Source organism: Panulirus ornatus, chromosome 32 (genome assembly GCF_036320965.1).
Source record: "Panulirus ornatus isolate Po-2019 chromosome 32, ASM3632096v1, whole genome shotgun sequence".
Classification (NCBI taxonomy): domain Eukaryota; kingdom Metazoa; phylum Arthropoda; class Malacostraca; order Decapoda; family Palinuridae; genus Panulirus; species Panulirus ornatus.
The window spans coordinates 8,890,723-8,910,640 of record NC_092255.1 but is presented as its reverse complement, the minus strand read 5'-3'; the positions used below and the strand labels follow the sequence as shown (position 1 = coordinate 8,910,640).

The following is a 19,918-nucleotide window of genomic DNA, read 5'->3' as shown; positions in this document are numbered from 1 at the left end:
TACAGGTCTTCAGAAATGAGGAAATGATGTGAATGAGAGAAGGGTGATGAAAGTGAGTGTACTTGGTAAACATGCTTGTGTAAGGAGATACCGTGAGAGGCTGAGTGTAGATTGGAAAAGGTGAGAGTATATGAAGCTAGAGGAGTGGGTAAGGAATGGGAGGTATTTTGGGAAGCAGTGCTGTGGTGTGCTAGACAATTGTGTGGCATGCACATGGGAGGTAAGCAGGTGAGAGAGGGCACTGAGTGGCAGGAGGTGGTAAAAGAGAAAGAGAGGTATATTGGTTGTATTTAAAGGGAAAGAATGTAAGTGATTGGGAGATATAAAAGAGAAATCAGCAGCAGATCAAGAAGATAAAAAAAAGTAAATGAGAGTTGGGGCGAGTGAGTATTTGCAAACTTCTGGAAGAATAAGAAAATGTATTGGAAGGAGGTTTTAATGTTGTAAGAGCAAAAAGGGAACAAATGGAAATATTGATGAGGGGGGCAAATGGAGAAGTGGTGATTAAAGGTCTGTGGAAAGTGTCTGATGATAGGGTAGCAGATGTAGGGTGTTTGGTGTAGGGAAAGTATTTATAAAGAGAATCATGGTAAGCAGTTTGATGAAAAGATAACAGATATTGAAAGAAGTGTGTAAGATGAAATGGTGAGGCTACTGGAGTTTACCTTACTATCACACATTCAGCATTTACAGATTGTGAAAGCATGCATAGGCATATATCCAAGCATACATGTAACAGTGAGGATGAGTTTATGATAAAAACTAATCATAGGAATCTTTTATCCCTGGGATAGGGGAGAGAGAATACTTCCCACGCATTACTCACGTATCATAGAAGGGTACGGGAGCGGGGGCTAGAAACCCTCCTCTCCTTGTATTCAAACTTTCTAGAAGGGGAAATAGAAGAAGGAGTTACACGAGGATTGGTCATCCTCCTAAAAGGCTCAGACTGAGGTGTCTAAATGTGTGTGGATGTAACCAAGATGAGAAAAAAGGAGAGATAGGTAGTATGTTTGAGGAAGGAAACCTGGATGTTTTGGCTCTGAGTGAAAAAAAAGCTCAAGAGTAAAGGGGAAGAGTGGTTTGGGAATGTTTTGAGAGTAAAGTCAGGGGTTGGGGATAGGACAAGAGCAAGGGAAGGAGTAGCACTACTCCTGATTGATATGGGTAAAACTGAAAGTGGATGGAGATAGATGGGTGATTATAGGTGCCTATTCACCTGGGCATGAAAAGAAAAATCAAAAGAGGCAAGTGTTTTGGGAGCAGCTGAGTGAAGGTGTTAGTAGTTTTGATGCACGAAACCGGTTTATAGTGATGGGTGATTTGAATGCAGAGGTGAGTAATGTGGCAGTTGAGGGAATACTTGGTGTACATGGGGTGTTCAGTGTTGTAAATGGAAATCGTGAAGAGCCTGTAGATTTATGTGCTGAAAAAAGACTGGTGATTGGGAAAACCTGGCTTAAAAAGAGAGATATACATAAGTATACGCATGTAAGTATATGTGTGTAAGTATCAGAGATGGCTAGAGAGTGTTACTGGATTACGTGTTAATTGATAGGCGCGCGAAAGAGAGACTTTTGGATGTTAATGTACTGAGAGGTGCAACAGGAGGGAAGTCTGATCATTCTTGTGGAGGCAAAGGTGAAGATTTTTAAAGGTTTTCAGAAAAGAAGAGAGAATGTTGGGGTGAAGAGAGTGGTGAGAGTAAGTGAGCCTGGGAAGGAGACTTGTGCGAGGAAGTACCAGGAGATACTGAGTGCAGAATGGAAAAAGGTGAGAACAAAGGACGTAAGGGGAGTGGGGGAGGAATGGGATGTATCTAGGGAAGCAGTGATGGCTCGCGCAAAAGATGCTTGTGGCATGAGAAGTGTGGGAGGTGGGCAGATTAGAAAGGGTAGTGAGTGGTGGGATGAAGAAGTAAGATTACTAGTGAAAGAGAAGAGAGAGGCATTCGGACAATTTCTGTATGGAAATAATGCAAATGACTAGGAAATGTATAAAAGAAAGAGGCAGGAGGTCAAAAGAAAGGTGCAAGAGGTGAAAAAGAGGGCAAATGAAAGTTGGGGTGAGAGAGTATCATTAAATTTTAGGGAAGATAAAAAGATGTTTTGGAAGGAAGTAAATAAAGTGCGTACGACAAGAGAACAAATGAGAACATCGGTAAAGGGGGCTAATGGGAAGGTAATAACAAGTAGTGGTGATGTAAGAAGGAGATGGAGTGAGCATTTTGAAGGTTTGTTGAATGTGTTTGATGATAAGAGTGGCAGATATAGGGTGTTTTGGTCAAGGTGGTGTGCGAAGTGAGAGGGCTAAGGAGTGATTTGGTAAAGCTTTGCAGAAGATGAAAGCTGGCAAGGCAGCTGCTTTGGATGGCATTGCAGTGGAATTTATTAAATAAGAGGGTGACTGTGTTGTTGACTGGTTGGTAAGGATATTCAATGTATGTATGACTCATGGTGAGGTACCTGAGGATTGGGAATGCATGCATAGTCCCATTGTACAAAGGCCAAGGGGATAAAGGTGAGTGCTCAAAAAACAGAGGTATAAGTTTGTTGAGTATTCCTGGGAAATTATATGGGAGGGTATTGATTGAGAGGGTGAAAGTATGTACAGAGCATCAGATTGGAGAAGAGCAGTGTAGTTTCAGAAGTGGTAGAGGATGTGTGGATCAGGTGTTTGCTTTGAGGAATGTATGTGAGAAATAATTAGAAAAGCAAATGGATTTGTATGAAGCATTTATGGATCTGGAGAAGGAATATGATAGAGTTGATAGAGATGCTCTGTGGAAGGTATCAAGAATATATGGTGTGGGAGGGAAGTTGCTAGAAGCACTGAAAAGTTCTTATCGAGGATGTAAGGCATGTGTACGAATAGGAAGAGAGGAAAGTGATTCGTTCTCAGTGAATGTCGGTTTGCGGCAGGGGTGCATGATGTCTCCATGGTTGTTTAATTTGTTTATGGATGGGGATGTTAGGGAGGTGAATGCAAGAGTTTTGGAAAGAGAGGCAAGTATGCAGTCTGTTGTGATGAGAGGACTTGGGAAGTGAGTTGGTTGTTGTTTGCTGATGATACAGCACTGGTGGTTGATTCATGTGAGAAACTGCAGAAGCTGGTGACTGAGTTTGGTAAAGTGTGAGAAAGAAGAAAGCTGAGGGTAAATGTGAATAAGAGCAAGGTTATTAGGTACAGGAGGGTTGAGGGACAAGTCAATTGGGAGGTAACTTTGAATTGAGAAAAACTGGAGGAAGTGAAGTGTTTTAGATATCTGGGAGTGGATTTAGCAACGGATGGAACCATGGAAGCGAAAGTGAGTCACAGGGTAGGGGAGGGGGCGAAAGTTCTGGGAGTGTTGAAAAATGTGTGGAAGGCGAGAACATTATCTCGGAAAGCAAAAATGGGTATGTTTGAAGGAATAGTGGTTCCAACATTATGTGGTTGTGAGGTGTGGGCTATGGATAGAGTTGTGAGAGGTTTGAGAACAATATGTGGTGTGAGGTGGTTTGATCAAGTAAGTAATGAAAGGGTAAGAGAGATGTGTGGTAATAAAAAGAGTGTGGTTGAGAGAACAGAAGAGGGTGTTTTGAAATGGTTTGGTCACATAGAGAGAATGAGTGAGGAAAGATTGAGAAAGAGGATATATGTGTCAGAGGTGGAGGGAATGAGGAGAAGTGGGAGACCAAATTGGAGGTGGAAAGATGGAGTGAAAAAGATTTTGAGCAACTGGGGCCTGAACACGCAGGGGTAAAAGGCGTGCAATAACCAGATTGAATTGGAGCGATGTGGTATACTGGGGTCGACATGCTGTCAATGGATTGAACCAGGGCATGTGAAGTGTCTGGGGTAAACCATGGAAAGTTTTGTGGGGCCTGGATGGGGAAAGGGACCTGTGGTTTCAGTGCATTATACATGACAGATAGAGACCAAGTGTGAACGAATGTGACCTTTGTTGTCTTTTCCTAGCACTACCTTGCATGCATGCGGGGGGAGGGGTTGTCAATGGGAATGAATAAAGGCAGCAAGTATGAATCATGTATATGTGTATATATGTATATGTCAGTGTATGTATTAATATATGTATACGTTGAAATGTATAGGTATGTATATGTGAGTGTGTGGACATGTATGTACATACATGTGTAAGTGGGTGGGTTGGGCCATTCTTTCATCTGTTTCCTTGCACTACCTCACTAACGTGAGAGACAGCGACAAAGTATAATAACTATAAATAAATGAATCTTTGGCTTTACAACTTTACTCCATCTGGGGTGTAGTTCTTCTTCCCTCATCTCACTGAATTTCTATATTGTCTTCATATAATCTCAATAAACATGCCTACAAATCCTATAAGCTCCCCTGCATATTTCAAAGAAGTTAATCCATTCCTCTCAAACCTTAATACTTGTGTAACATTTTTCTTCTGAACCAGTACATACTCTAGCACAAGAAGTCTATTAATGTTATATTTCAATTTCATATCACCCCTTTTATTTCACCCTCATTTTTTGATTCTTACACATATTCACATTATTGCTATTCCAAAGTACTTTATAAGATTTCAGTCAACAGGACTTTGGAGTACTCTAATGATTCATTTCCACAGGACACTGAAGTTACACATGAAATACATTAACTTACTTATGTTATTCAACCTTGCCATTACTGTATATCTTCAGTGGAAAATATGACAGACTACATCCAACAATGCTTAAAACATGTCAAGTAATTTGAAGTTCTTTTCTCCAGCACAAGCAAAATACGTTTTGGCGCAGTTAATTTTCCATTAATTTTGCCATGAGCTTTTATTTTTCATAATATCAATTTTTGTAAATGCACTGTCTTAATCTCTTCAACAATTCAGAGAGATCTTCAGAAAATTGAGAAAAATACTCACAATGAGAGTGCCATTGGTAGCAGGAACAGACTGCGCACCCATACAGTCACCATATGTGAAAGTCTTTTTACAAAACTGGTAATCAAACAACTGGGTTATTTTCTCCTCACACTTTGGGGCATCACTGGACCCTTGGAGAGGTATAGATCTTGGCATCTGGCCATCTTCCTCTTCTCTTGAAGTAACTTTTTCAGAGTCAGTTATACTGGTAATAGCACGCTGATCAGCAGTTTCACTAGTACTATGTCTGTGATAATACTTAAAAAACTTTTTCAATTTACCGTGATTGACATCTGAGATACCCAGTGAAGCTGGCTTTGAATTATCTGTGAGTGTACAGGGACTACTAATATCTCTTGGAGCTATTTCATGAGTTACACCTTTTGCTAAACATGGATCAACTGTAACTATTAATGGACTGATTTCTACTTCCTTGATATTAGTAGTGTTTTCATTAATTAGAAGAAATTCATATCGATGCTGGGCTTGCCCAATTCCATAACAGAGAAATGACTGGCTATGAACTCTGAAAAAGAAAAATAATGAATTAGTTGAAAAATATAAATAGCTTTCATTTCTTGAGGGAGAAAGCATGAGTATTTATGTGGTGAAACACATAAGAAAGAGGAAGATGTGTGAAAGCCATTGTGTTTAATAAAGGAAGTTCTGAACTAATCCTTTAGCCTGACCTAGTGTAGATCTGTAATATCTAATAAATGGGACACAGATCAACAATCCAATCTTTAATAACAGCAACCAAAATTCAGCTAATCTAAAATGGTGGCAAAATAGGCCTAAGACTTCCTTATAAAATAATTCCAAAATGAGTTCTTCAATCAACTTTATGCAAGGAGCTGAGAGGCTATTACTCAATATTAAACTATTGTATTAAAGAAATCATACAGCATGTATAACAGAGCAATGACAGTTCCAATAACTAAGATAATGATCTATCTAATGATATCACATATCGATCTGGTGAAAAACTGGGTATAGGTGTCAAAATATGATCTAAATGTTGATCAAATCAACTCATTAACAGCAGAAGGAAAATTCTTATTGTGACAGATTTATTTATAGATTCATTTAGTATACTTTGTCACTGTCTCCCACGTTAGCGAGGTAGCGCAAGGAAACAGACGAAAGAATGACCCAACCCACCCACATACATATGTATATACATACATGTCTATGCACGCACATATACAAACCTATACATTTCAACATATACATATATATACATATATATATGTATATATATATACATATACCCATGTACATAATTCATACTTGCTGCCTTTATTCATTCCCGTCACCACCCCGCCACACATGAAATGACAAACCCCTCCCCCTGCATGTGCGTGAGGTAGTGCTAGGACAAGACAACAAAGGCCACATATGTTCACAGATTTACTAAATGAATAATAACACTGCAACATGTGAGATCATAAAATCAGGAAACTTATCCCACATCTTTTCAAGCCACAAAATTATCTTATGGATTATAAATCAAGTATCTTTTAAGGTGAAAAATGTTCACCAACTATACACAAAAAGTAAAGGAAAATGAGGAAACATGAAAGCAGCTGCTACACTTCTCTTGCAAGATGTATTATGTAAATGAATAAATAAATAATAAAAGATGTTATGAATCTGACATTGATGAACTGGATATATAAGTCTTACAATGTTTAAGTTTCAAAAATTAGGTCAACTATTGGCTTCTATATGATAGTGGTTACTACTGCTGACAGGGTTTTACACCTAAGCTCGCCAGTACTGAATCTTGAGTATGAACGCTGGACTTCAGTCGACCAAGCTTTTCATTCTCTGTCTGGCATTAGATGATAATCTGGGTATCTGGTTGGGGTGAGAGTGTTTACTTTTTTGAAAATTTTTGCATATTTTTCACAATAAGGTTAGTGTTGAAACAACTAGAGAGGTATAAGTTTGCTGAGTATGCTTGGCAAGTTGTATGGGAGGGTACTGATTGAGAGGGTGAAGGAATGTACAGAGAATCAGATTGGGGAGGAGCAGTGTGGTTTCAGAAGTGGTACAGGAAGTGTGGGTCAGGTTTTTGCTTAAAAAAATGTGAGAAATATTTACAAAAGCAAATGGATTTGTGGCATCTATGGATCTGGAGAAGGCATATGATAGGGTTGAGAGAGATGCTTTCTACAAGATCTTCATAATTTACAGTGTAGGAGGAAAGCTGCTAGAACTAGTGGGAAGTTTTTAGCAACGGTCTAAGGCATGTGTACAAGTAGGAAGAGAAGAATATGAATGGCTTTAAGTGAAAGCTGGTCTAGAGAAGGGGTGGGTGATGTAACCATGGTTGTTTAATTCATTTATGAGTAGCGAGGTAGTTGAAAGCAAGAGTCTTGGAGGAAAGGTTGAGGATGCAGTCTATAAGGGAAAAGAAGGCCTGGACAGTTGTTGTTGTTTGCAGATGACACAGCACTACTAGCAAATTCAAGTGAGAAACTACAGAAGTTGGAGACTGGAGTTTGGTAGTGTGTGAAAGGAAATAATTGAGAGTGAATGTGAATGAAAGCAAGGTTCAGCATGGTTAACGGAACAAGCTAGTTGGTGTGAGTTTGAATGGAAAAGAATTGGGGGAAGCAAAGTGTTATAGGTATCTAGGAGTGAACATGGCAGTGAATGGAACCAAAAAATTGGATGGGAGTCATAGGGTAAAGGAGAGGGCAAAGGTTCTTGGAGCACTGAAGAGTGTATGGAAAGAGAGACCATTATCTGGTAGGGCAAAGTAGTCCCAACAATATTATATGGATGCGAGGCATAGACTATACATAGGGTTGTGCAGAGAAGGATCGATGTGTTGCAAATAAAAAGAGGACAATATGTGTTGTGAGGTAGTTTGACCAAGTAAGTAAAAATGGGTAAGAGAGATGTGGGTTAATAAAAAGAGTGTTGTTGAGAGCTGAAGAGGGAAAGTTTGGACATAAGGAGAGAATGAGTGAGGAAAGGTTGACAAAGAGGAGACATGTATCAGAAGTAGTGAGAACAAGGAAAACAAGGAAACCAAATTGGAAGATAGAAGGATGGAGCGAATGGAATTTTGAGTAACTGGGGCCTGAACATGCAGGAGGGTGAAAGGTGTGCAAGGGATAGAGTGAATTGAAGTTTTATACTGGGGTTGATGTGCAGTCAGTGGACTGAATCAAAGTGTGTGAAACATTTGGGGTAAATGATGGAAAGGTCTATGGGGCGTGGTTGTGGATAGGGAGCTGTAGTTTCGCTGCATTACACATGACAGCGAGAGAATGTATGTGAGAAGATGTGGCCTTTCTTCATCTGGCACTACCTAGATAATGAGGGAAACGGCAATTAAGTATGAATATTATCTATTCATCTATGATACTTGATCACCGTTTCACAAGTCATTGAGGTAGCGCCAGGAAACAGACAAAGAACAGCCCATGCACGCACATAAATTCCCATACATGCACATATACATACATATGCAGAAGTTGGTGAATGAGTTTGGTAAAGTGTGTGAAAGAAGAAAGTTGAGAGCAAATGTGAATAAGAGCACGGCTATTAGGTTCAGTAGGGTTGAGGGACAAGTTAATTGGGAGGTAAGTTTGCATGGAGAAAAACTGGAAGAAGTGAAGTTTTTTAGATATCTAGGGGTGGACTTCGCAGGGGATGGAACCATGGAAGTGGAAGTGAGTCACAGGGTTGTGGAGGGGGCAAAGATTCTGTGAGCATTGAAGAATATGCAGAAAGCGAGAATGTTATCTCGGAGAGCAAAAATGAGTATGTTCAAAGGAATAGTGGTTCCAACAATGTTATATGGTTGTGAGGCATGGGATATAGATAGGTTAGTGAAGAGGAGGGTGAATGCATTGGAAATGATATATTTGAGGACAATATGTGGTGTGAGGTGGTCTGATCGAGTAAGTAATAAAAGGGTAAGAGAGAAGTGTGGTAATAAAAAGAGTGTGGTTGAGAGAGTGGAAGAGGGTGTGTTGAAATGGTTTAGACACATGGAGTGAGAAAAGATTGAAAAAGAGGATATATGTGTCAGAGGTGGAGGGAAGAAGGAGAAGCAGGAGACCAAATTGGAGGTGGAAGGATGGAATGAAAAAGATTTTGAGCCATCGGGGCCTGAACATACAGGAGGGTGGAAAGCATGCAAGGAATAGAGTGGTATACCGGGGTCAACATACTGTCAGTGAATTGAACCAGGGACTGTGGAGCATCTAGGGTAAACCATGGAAAGGTCTGTGGGACCTGGATGTGGAAAGGGAGCTGTGGTTTCGGTGCATTACACATGACAGCTAGAGACTGAGTGTGAACGAATATGGCCTTTTTTATCTGTTCCTGGCACTACCTTGCTGGAGGGGGATGCTATTTCATGTGTGGCAGGGTGGTGAAAGGAATGGATGAAAGCAGCAAGTATGAATATGTACATGTGTATACATGTTTATGTCTATGTATGTATGCAATAGGTATGTATATTTGCGTGTGTGGACGTATGTATATACATGTGTATGGGGGGGGGGGCCATTTCTTTCGTCTGTTTCCTTGCGCTACCTCGCAAACGCGGGAGACAGCGACAAAGTATAATAAAATATAAAATAATGTATGCAATAAAATGTATAGGTATGTTTAAGAGCATGTGTGAGCCTTTATGTACATACAGGTGTATGTCGGTGGGATGGGCCATTCCTTGTCTGTTTCCTTGCATTACCTCGCTAACGTGGGAGACAGAGATTAAGTACAATAAATAAATACATAACATATACACAAATACATACATATACATACAGTGAATGTAGGTTTGCGGCAGGGGTGTGTGATGTCTCCATGGTTGTTTAATTTGTTTATGGATGGGGTTGTTAGGGAGGTGAATGCAAGAGTTTTGGAAAGAGGGGCAAGTATGAAGTCTGTTGGGGATGAGAGAGCTTGGGAAGTGAGTCAGTTGTTGTTCGCTGATGATACAGCGTTGGTGGCTGATTCATGTGAGAAACTGCAGAAGCTGGTGACTGAGTTTGGTAAAGTGTGTGAAAGAAGAAAGTTAAGAGTAAATGTGAATAAGAGCAAGGTTATTAGGTACAGTAGGGTTGAGGGTCAAGTCAATTGGGAGGTGAGTTTGAATGGAGAAAAACTGGAGGAAGTGAAGTGTTTTAGATATCTGGGAGTGAATCTGGCAGCGGATGGAACCATGGAAGCGGAAGTGGATCATAGGGTGGGGGAGGGGGCGAAAATTCTGGGAGCCTTGAAGAATGTGTGGAAGTCGAGAACATTATCTCGGAAAGCAAAAATGGGTATGTTTGAAGGAATAGTGGTTCCAACAATGTTGTATGGTTGCGAGGCGTGGGCTATGGATAGAGTTGTGCGCAGGAGGATGGATGTGCTGGAAATGAGATGTTTGAGGACAATGTGTGGTGTGAGGTGGTTTGATCGAGTAAGTAACGTAAGGGTAAGAGAGATGTGTGGAAATAAAAAGAGCGTGGTTGAGAGAGCAGAAGAGGGTGTTTTGAAATGGTTTGGGCACATGGAGAGAATGAGTGAGGAAAGATTGACCAAGAGGATATATGTGTCGGAGGTGGAGGGAACGAGGAGAAGAGGGAGACCAAATTGGAGGTGGAAAGATGGAGTGAAAAAGATTTTGTGTGATCGGGGCCTGAACATGCAGGAGGGTGAAAGGAGGGCAAGGAATAGAGTGAATTGGAGCGATGTGGTATACCGGGGTTGAGTTGCTGTCAGTGGATTGAATCAGGGCATGTGAAGCGTCTGGGTTAAACCATGGAAAGCTGTGTAGGTGTGTATATTTGCGTGTGTGGACGTATGTATATACATGTGTATGGGGGTGGGTTGGGCCATTTCTTTCGTCTGTTTCCTTGCGCTACCTCGCAAACATGGAAGACAGCGAAAAAAAAAACATACACATACATATACATATACACGCATGTACATATGCATACCTACTTGCCTTCATACATTTCCAGCACTACCCTGTCCCACAGGAAACAGCAACGCTGCCCCACACTTCTGCAAGGTATCGCCGGGAAAGCAGACAAAGGCCACATTCATTCCAACTCACTCTCTAGCAGAGATGTCTAATGCATCAAAACCACAGCTCCCTAACCACATCCAGGAATCACAGACTTTTCCATGGTTCACCCCAAACACTCCACATGCCCTGGTTCAGTCCAGTGACAGCATGTCCACCCAAGGATACTACAAAATTCCAATTCCCTCTGTTCCTTGCAAATCTCTCACCCTCCTGAATGTACAGGCCCCAATTGCTCAAATTCATTTTAACTCCATCTTTCCATCTACAATTTGGTCTACTGCTTTTCCCTGTTCCCTCCACCTCTGACACATATAACCTCTTTGTCAATATTTCCTTAATCATTCTCTCCACATGACCAATCCATGTCATCACACCCTCTTTTGCTCTCTCAACCACACTCTTTTTATTTCCGCATACTTCTCTTACCCTTTCATTACTTAGTCGATTAAACCCCCTCACACCACAAACTGTCCTCAAACATTTCATCTTGAACACATAAACCACATCCACCCACTTCCATACAACCATATCTATAGCCCATGCCTCGCAACCACATAATATTGTTGGAACAGCTATTCCTTCAAACATACCCATTTTTGGTATCTGAGATAATGTTCTCGCCTTCCACATTTTCTTCATCACTCCTAAAACCTTCATCTCCTCCCCCACCCTACGACTCACTTCCATGGTTCCATCCACTGCTAAAACCACTCCCATATATCTAAAACACTTCACTTCCTCCAGTTTTTCTCCATTCAAACTTACCTCCCAATCAACTTGTCCCTCCACCCTACTGAACCTAATAACCTTGCTCTTATTCATATCTACTCTCAGCTTTCTTCTTTCACACACTGTACCAAACTCAAGTCACCAAATTCCACGGTTTCTCACCCAAATCAGCAACCAGTGCTACATCATCAGCAAACAACAAATGACTCATTTCCCAAGCCCTCTCATCCACAACAGACTCCATACTTGCCCCTCTCTCTAAACTTCTTGCATTCACCTCCCTAACAACCCCATCCATAAACAAATCAAAAAACCATGGAGACATTATGCACCCCTGCCACAAAATGACATTCACTGGAAACAAATCATTGTCTTCTCTTCCTACTCGTACATATGCCTTACATCCTTGGCAAAAACTTTTCAATGCTTCTAGCAACTTACCTCCCACACCATATACTCTTAATACCTTCAACAAAGCATCTCTCTCAACCCTCCATATGCATTCTCCAGATCCATAAATGCTACATATGAATCCATCTGTTTTTCTAAGTACTTCACATATACATTCTTCAAAGCAAACACTTGATCCACACATCCTCTACCACCTCTGAAACCACACTGCTCTTCTCCAATCTGATGCTCTGTACATGCCTTTACCCTCTCAATCAACACCCTCCCATATAATATCCCTGGAATACTCGACAAGCATAAACCTCTGTAATTTGAACACTCACCTTTACCCCCTTTGCCTTTGTACAATGGCACTATGCATGCATTCTGCCAATCCTCAGGCACTTCACAACGATCCATACATACACTGAATATCCTTACCAATCAATCAACAACACAGTCACCCTTTTTCTTATAAATTCCACTGCAATACCATCCAAACCTGCTGCCTGGCCAGCTTGCATCTTCCACAAAGCTTTCACAACCTCTTCTCTGTTTACCAAACCATCCTCCCTGACCCTCTCACTTCGCACACTATCTCGACCAAAACACCCCATATCTGCCTCTCTATCATCAAACACATTCAACAAACCTTCAAAATACTCATTCCATCTCCTTCTCACTTCATCACATCACCATATTACCTCCCCATTAGCCCGCTTCAACAATGTTCCCATCTGTTCTCCTGTCTTATGCACTTTATCTACCTCCTTCCAAAACATCTTTTTATTCTCACTAAAATTTAATGATACTCTCTCAACCCAACTCCCATTTGCCCTCTTTCTTGCCTCTTACACCTTTTTCTTGACCTGATGCTGCTTTCTTTTATACATATCCCAGTTGTTTGCACTACTTCACTTCAAAAATCATCCAAACACCTCTCTCTTCTCTTTCACTAACAATCTTACTTCTTCATTCCACCACTCATTACCCTTTCTAATTTACACACCTACCACCTTTCTCATGCCATACGCCATCACTGCTTCCCTAAATATATCCCATTCCTCCCCCTTGATCTCACCTTTGCCATTCTGCACTCAATCTCTCCTGGCACTTCCTCACACAAGTCTCCTTTCCAAGGTCACTTACTCTCACTACTCTCTTCTCCCCAACATTCTCTCTTCTTTTCTGAAAACCTCTACAAATCTTCACCTTTGCTCCACAAGATAATGATCAGACATCCCTCCAGCTGCCCCTCTCAGCACATTAACATACAAAAGTCTCTCTTTCACACACCTATCAATTAAAACATAATCCAATAACGCTCTCTACAAACTCTTCACCATTACCATTTACAGCACTGAACACCCTATGTACACTAATTATACCCTCAACTGCCACATTACTCACCTTTGCATTCAAATCACCCATCACTGTCACCCAGTCCTGTGGATCAAAGCTGCTAACACACTCACTCAGCTACTCCCAAAACACTAGCCTCTCATGATCTTTCTTCTCATGACCAGGTGCATAGGCACCAATAGTCACCCATCTCTCTCCATCCACTTTCAGTTTTACATATATCAATCTAGAGTTTACTTTCTTACACTCTATCACATACTTACACAACTCCTGCTTCAGGAGGAGCGCTATTCCTTCCTTTACTCTTGTCCCCTCACCAACCCCTGACTTTACTCACAAGACATTCCCAAAACACTCTTCCCCTTTACCCTTTAACTTCGTTTCACTCACAGCCAAAACATCCAGGTTCCTTCCCTCAAACATACTACCTATCTCTCCCTTTTTCTCATCTAGGTTACATCCACACAAATTTAGACACCCCAATCTGAGCCTTTGAGGAGGATGAGCACTCCCAGCATGACTCCTTCTTCTGTTTCCCCCTTTTAGAAAGTTGCATACAAGGAAAGACAGGGGAGAAAGAAGACTTCCCAGTTATTCCCTATGTGTCGTAGAAGGCAATTAAAGGGGGCAGAACCATGGGACTGGAAACCCTCCCCTCCTTGTATCTAACTCTCTAAAGGGGGAAACCTTTCAATGTGTACAGACAAATATATACACAAACATATACATATATACACATGCACATATTCATACTTGCTGCCTTCATCCATTCCCATCGCAACCCCGCCACACGACATAACATTCCCCCCATCGAGGCAGTGCCAGGAAAAGATAAAAAGGCCAAATTAGTTTGCACTCAGTCTCTAGCTGTCATGTGTAATGCACAGAAACCACAGTTCCCTTTAGACATCAAGGTCCCACAGACCTTTCCATGGTTTACCCCAGATGCTTCACATGGCCTGTTTCAATCCACTGACAGCACATCAATCTCGGTATGCCACATCATTCCAATTTACTCTATTCCTTACATCCCTTTCACCCTCCTGTTTGCTCAAGCCCCAATCAATCAAAATCTTTTTCACTCTATCCATCCACTTCCAATTTGGTCTCCCTCTTCTTCATCCCTCAACCTCTGACATATATATATGCTCTTTCTCTAGTGCTGTGTCATCAGTGAACAACAACTGGCTCACTTCCCATGCCCTCTCATCCATTACAGATGGCATCCTTGCTCCTCTCTCCAGAACTCTTGCACTCACCTCCCTAACCAACCCATCCAAAACCAATTAAACAACCATGGTGACATCACACATACCTGCTGCAAACTGAAATTTACTGGGAACCAATCACAATCCTTTCTTCCTACCCATACATAGGCTCATATCCTTGGTAAAAATTTTCACTGCATTTAACAACTTACCTTCTACACCATACATTCATTCATTTATTTATTATACTTTGTCACTGTCTCCAGCGTTAGAGAGGTAGCGCAAGGAAACAGACGAAAGAATGACCCAACCCACCCACATACATTTGTATATACATACACATCCACACACGCATATATACATACCTATACGTCTCAACTTACATATATATACACACACACACACACACATATATACATATATACACATGTACATAATTCATACTGTCTGCCTTTATTCATTCCCATCGCCACCCCACCACATATGAAATAACAACACCCTCCCCCCATATGTGCACGAGGTAGCACTAGAAAAAGACAACAAAGGCCACATTCGTTCACACTTAGTCTATAGCTGTCATGTATAATGTACTGAAATCACAGCTCCCATTCCACATCCAGGCACCACAAAACTTTCGATGGTTTACCCCAGACACTTCAAACGCCCTGGTTCAATCCATTGACAGCAAGTCGACCCCAGTATACCACATCGTTCCAATTCACTCTAATCCTTGCACGCCTTTCACCCTCCTGCATGTTCAGGCCCAGATCACTCAAAATTTTTTCACTCCATCTTTCCACCTCCAATTTGGTCTCCTACTTATCCTCGTTTCCTCCACCTCTGGCACATATATCCTCTTGGTCAATCTGTCCTCACTCATTCTCTCCATGTGGCCTAACCATTTCAAAACACCCTCCTCTGCTCTCTCAACCACACTCTCTTTATTACCATACATCTCTCTTACCCTTTCATTACTTACTCGAACATTCCACCTCAAACCACATACTGTCCTCAAACATCTCATTTCCAGCACATCCACCATCCTCCTCACAAATCTACCTATAGAACATGTCTTGCAACCATATAACATTGTTGGAACCACTATTCCTTCAAACATACCCATTTTTGCTTTCTGAGATAATATTCTCGACTTCCACACATTTTTCACTGCTCCCAGAACTTTCACCCCCTCCCCCACACCATGATTCACTTCCGCTTCCATGGTTCCATCCGCTGCTAAACCCAGATATGTAAAACACTTCACTTCCTCCAGTTTTTCTCCATTCAAACTTACCTCCCAATTGACTTGTCCCTCAACCCTATTGTACCTAATATCCTTGCTCTTATTCACATTTACTCTCAGCTTTCTTCTTTCGCACACTTTACCAAACTCAGCCACCAGCTTCTGCAGTTTAAAATCCGAATCAACCACCAGTGCTGTATCATCAGCAAACAACTGACTCACTTCCCAAGCTCTCTCATCCACAACAGACTGCATACTTGCCCCTCTTTCCAAAACTCTTCCATTCACCTCCCTAACAACCTCATCCATAAACAAATCAAACAACCATGGAGACATCATGCACCCCTGCCGCAAACCTACATTCACTGAGAACCAATCACTTTCCTCTCTTGCTACATGTACACATGACTTACATCCTCGATAAAATCTTTTCACTGCTTCTAACAACTTACCTCACACACCATATATTCTTAATACCTTCCACAGAGCATCTCTATCAACTCTATCATATGCCTTCTCCAGATCCATAAATGCTACATACAAATCCATTTGCTTTTCTAATTATTTCTCACATACATTCTTCAAAGCAAACACCTGATCCACACATCCTCTACCACTTCTGAAACCACACTGCTCTTCCCAAATCTGATGCTCTATACATGCCTTTACCCTCTCAATGAATACCCCTCCCATATAATTTCCCAGGAATACTCAACAAACTTATACCTCTGTAATTTGAGCACTCACTTTTATCCCCTTTCCCTTTGTACAATGGCACTATGCAAGCATTCCACCAGTCCTCAGGCACCTCACCATGAGTTATACATATATCAAATAACCTTACCAACCAGTCAACAATACAGTCACCCCTTTTTTTAATAAACTCCACTGCAATACCATCCAAACCCGCTGCCTTGCCAGCTTTCATCTTCCGCAAAGCTTTTACTACCTCTTTTCTGTTTACCAAATCATTCTCCCTAACCCTCTCTCTTTGCACACCACCTTGACCAAAACACCCTATATCTGCCACTCTATCATCAAACACATTCAATAAACCTTCAAAATACTCACTCCATCTCCTTCTCACATCACCACTACTTGTTATCACCTCCCCATTAGCCCCCTTCACTGATGTTCCCATTTGTTCCCTTGTCTTATGCACTTTATTTACCTCCTTCCTAAACATCTTTTTATTCTCCCTAAAATTTAATGATACTCCCTAACCCCAACTCTCATTTGCCCTCTTTTTCACCTCTTGCACCTTTCTCTTGACCTCCTGCATCTCTATTTTATATATCTCCCAGTCATTTGCATAATTTCCCTGCAAAAATTGTCCAAATAAATCTCTCTTCTCTTTCACTAATAATCTTACTTCTTCATCCCACCACTCACTACCCTTTCTAATCTGCCCACCTCCCATGCTTCTCATGCCACAAGCATCTTTTGCGCAAGCCATCACTGCTTCCCTAAATACATCCCATTCCTCTCCCACTCCCTTTACGTCCTTTGTTCTCACCTTTTTCCATTCTGTACTCGGTCTCTCCTGGTACTTCCTCACACAAGTCTCCTTCCCAAGCTCACTTACTCTCACCACTCTCTTCACCCCAACACTCATTCTTCTTTTCTGAAAACCTCTACAAATCTTCACCTTTGTCTCTACAAGATAATGATCAGACATCCCTCCAGTTGCAGCTCTCAGCACATTAACATCCAAAAGTGTCTCTTTCATGCGCCTATCAATTAACACACAGTCCAATAACGCTCTCTAGCCATCTCTCCTACTTACATATGTATACTTATGTATATCTCTTTTACTAAACCAGGTATTCCCAATCACCATTCCTCTTTCAGCACATAAATCTACAAGCACTTCACCATTTCCATTTACAACACTGAACACCCTATGTACACCAATTATTCCCTCAACTGCCACATTATTCACCTTTGCATTCAAATCACCCATCACTATGACCCAGTCTCGTGCATCAAAACTACTAACACACTCACTCAGCTGCTCCCAAAACACTTGCCTCTCATGATCTTTCTTCTCATGCCCAGGTGCATATGCACGAATAATCACCCATCTCTCTCCATCCACTTTCAGTTTTACCCATATCAATCTCGAGTTTACTTTCTTACATTCTATCACATACTCCTACCACTTCTCTTTCAAGACATTCCCAAGCCACTCTTCCCCTTTAACCTTGAGCTTCATTTCACTCAGAGCCAAAACATCCAGGTTCCTTTCCTCAAACATAAACCTATCTCTCCTTTTTTCTCATCTTGGTTACATCCACACACATTTAGACACCTCAATCTGAGCCTTCGAGAGGATGAGGACTCCCCGCGTGACTCCTTCTTCTGTTTCCCCTTTTAGAAAGTTAAAATACATGGAGGGGAGGGTTTCCAGCCCCCCGCTCCCGTCCCCTTTAGTCGCCTTCTATGACACGTGAGGAGTGCGTGGGAAGTATTCTTTCTCACCTATCCCCAGGGATAATTATATTTATTTTATTCATTTATTTTGCTTTGTCGGTGTCTCCCGCATTAGCGAGGTAGCGCAAGGAAACAGACGAAAGAATGGCCCAACCCACCCACATACACATGTATATACATACACGTCCACACACGCAAATATACATACCTATCCATCTCAACAGATACATATATATACACACACAGACATATACATATATACACATGTACATAATTCATACTGTCTGCCTTTATTCATTCCCATCACCACCTCACCACACATGAAATAAACCCCCCTCCCCCCTCATGTGTGCGAGGTAGCACTAGGAAGACAACAAAGGCCCCATTTGTTCACTCTCAGTCTCTAGCTGCCATGTAATAATGCACCAAAACCACAGCTCCCTTTCCACATCCAGGCTCCACAGACCTTTCCATGGTTTACCCCAGATGCTTCACATGCCCTGGTTCAATCCATTGACAGCTCGTCGACCCCAGTATACCACACCGTTCCAATTCCCTCTATTCCTCGCACGCCTTTCACCCTCCTGCATGTTCAGGCCCCGATCACTCAAACTCTTTTTCACTCCATCTTTCCACCTCCAATTGGGTCTCCCACTTCTCCTCATTCCCTCCACCTCTTGGCACATATATCCTCTTGGTCAATCTTTTCTCATTCATTCTCTCCATGTGACCAAACCATTTCAAAACACCCTCTTCTGCTCTCTCAACCACACTTTTTATTACCACACATCTCTCTTACCCCATTATTACTTACTCGATCAAACCACCTCACACCACATATTGTCCTCAAACATCTCATTTCCAGCACATCCACCCTCCTGCACACAACTCTATCCATAGCCCACGCCTCAAAACCATACAACATTGTTGGAACCACAATTCCTTCAAACATACCCATTTTTGCTTTCTGAGATAATGTTCTCGACTTCCACGCAGAATTTTCCCAGAATTTTTGCCACCTCCCCCACCCTATGATTCACTTCCGCTTCCATGGTTCCACCCGCTGCCAAATCCACTGCCAGATATCTAAAAACTTCACTTCCTCCAGCTTTTCTCCATTCAAACTTACCTCCCAATTGACTTGATCCTCAACCTTACTGTACCTAATAACCTTGCTCTTATTCACATTTACTCTCAAGTTTCTTCTTTCACACACTTTGGCAAACTCAGTCACCAGCTTCTGCAATTTCTCACATGAATCAGCCACCAGCGCTGTATCATCAGCGAACAACTGACTCACTTCCCAAGCTCTCTCATCCACAACAGACTCCATACTCCCAATCTGATGCTCTGTACATGCCTTCACCCTCTCAGTCAATACCCTCCCATATGATTTCCCAGGAATACTCAACAAACTTATACCTCTGTAATTTGAGCACTCACCTTTGTCCCCTTTGCCTTTGTACAATGGCACTATGCAAGCATTCCGCCAATCCTCAGGCACCTCACCATGAGTCATACATTAAATAACCTTACCAACCAGTTAACAATACAGTCACCCCCTTTTCTAATAAATTCCACTACAATACAATCCAAACCCGCTGCCTTGCCGGCTT

General features: G+C 41.6%; 1 protein-coding gene across 1 annotated transcript in view; it reads right to left on the bottom strand.

Annotated features, from left to right (window-relative positions):
• Window positions 1-19,918, bottom strand: part of LOC139759042 (ectonucleoside triphosphate diphosphohydrolase 3-like) — a 245,723-nt gene that overhangs the window by 210,586 nt on the left and 15,219 nt on the right. Inside the window, exon 2 of the mRNA XM_071680944.1 lies at window positions 4,892-5,417. Coding sequence (XP_071537045.1) covers window positions 4,892-5,417 — 526 coding nt within the window. The remainder of the gene's footprint in view (window positions 1-4,891; window positions 5,418-19,918) is intronic.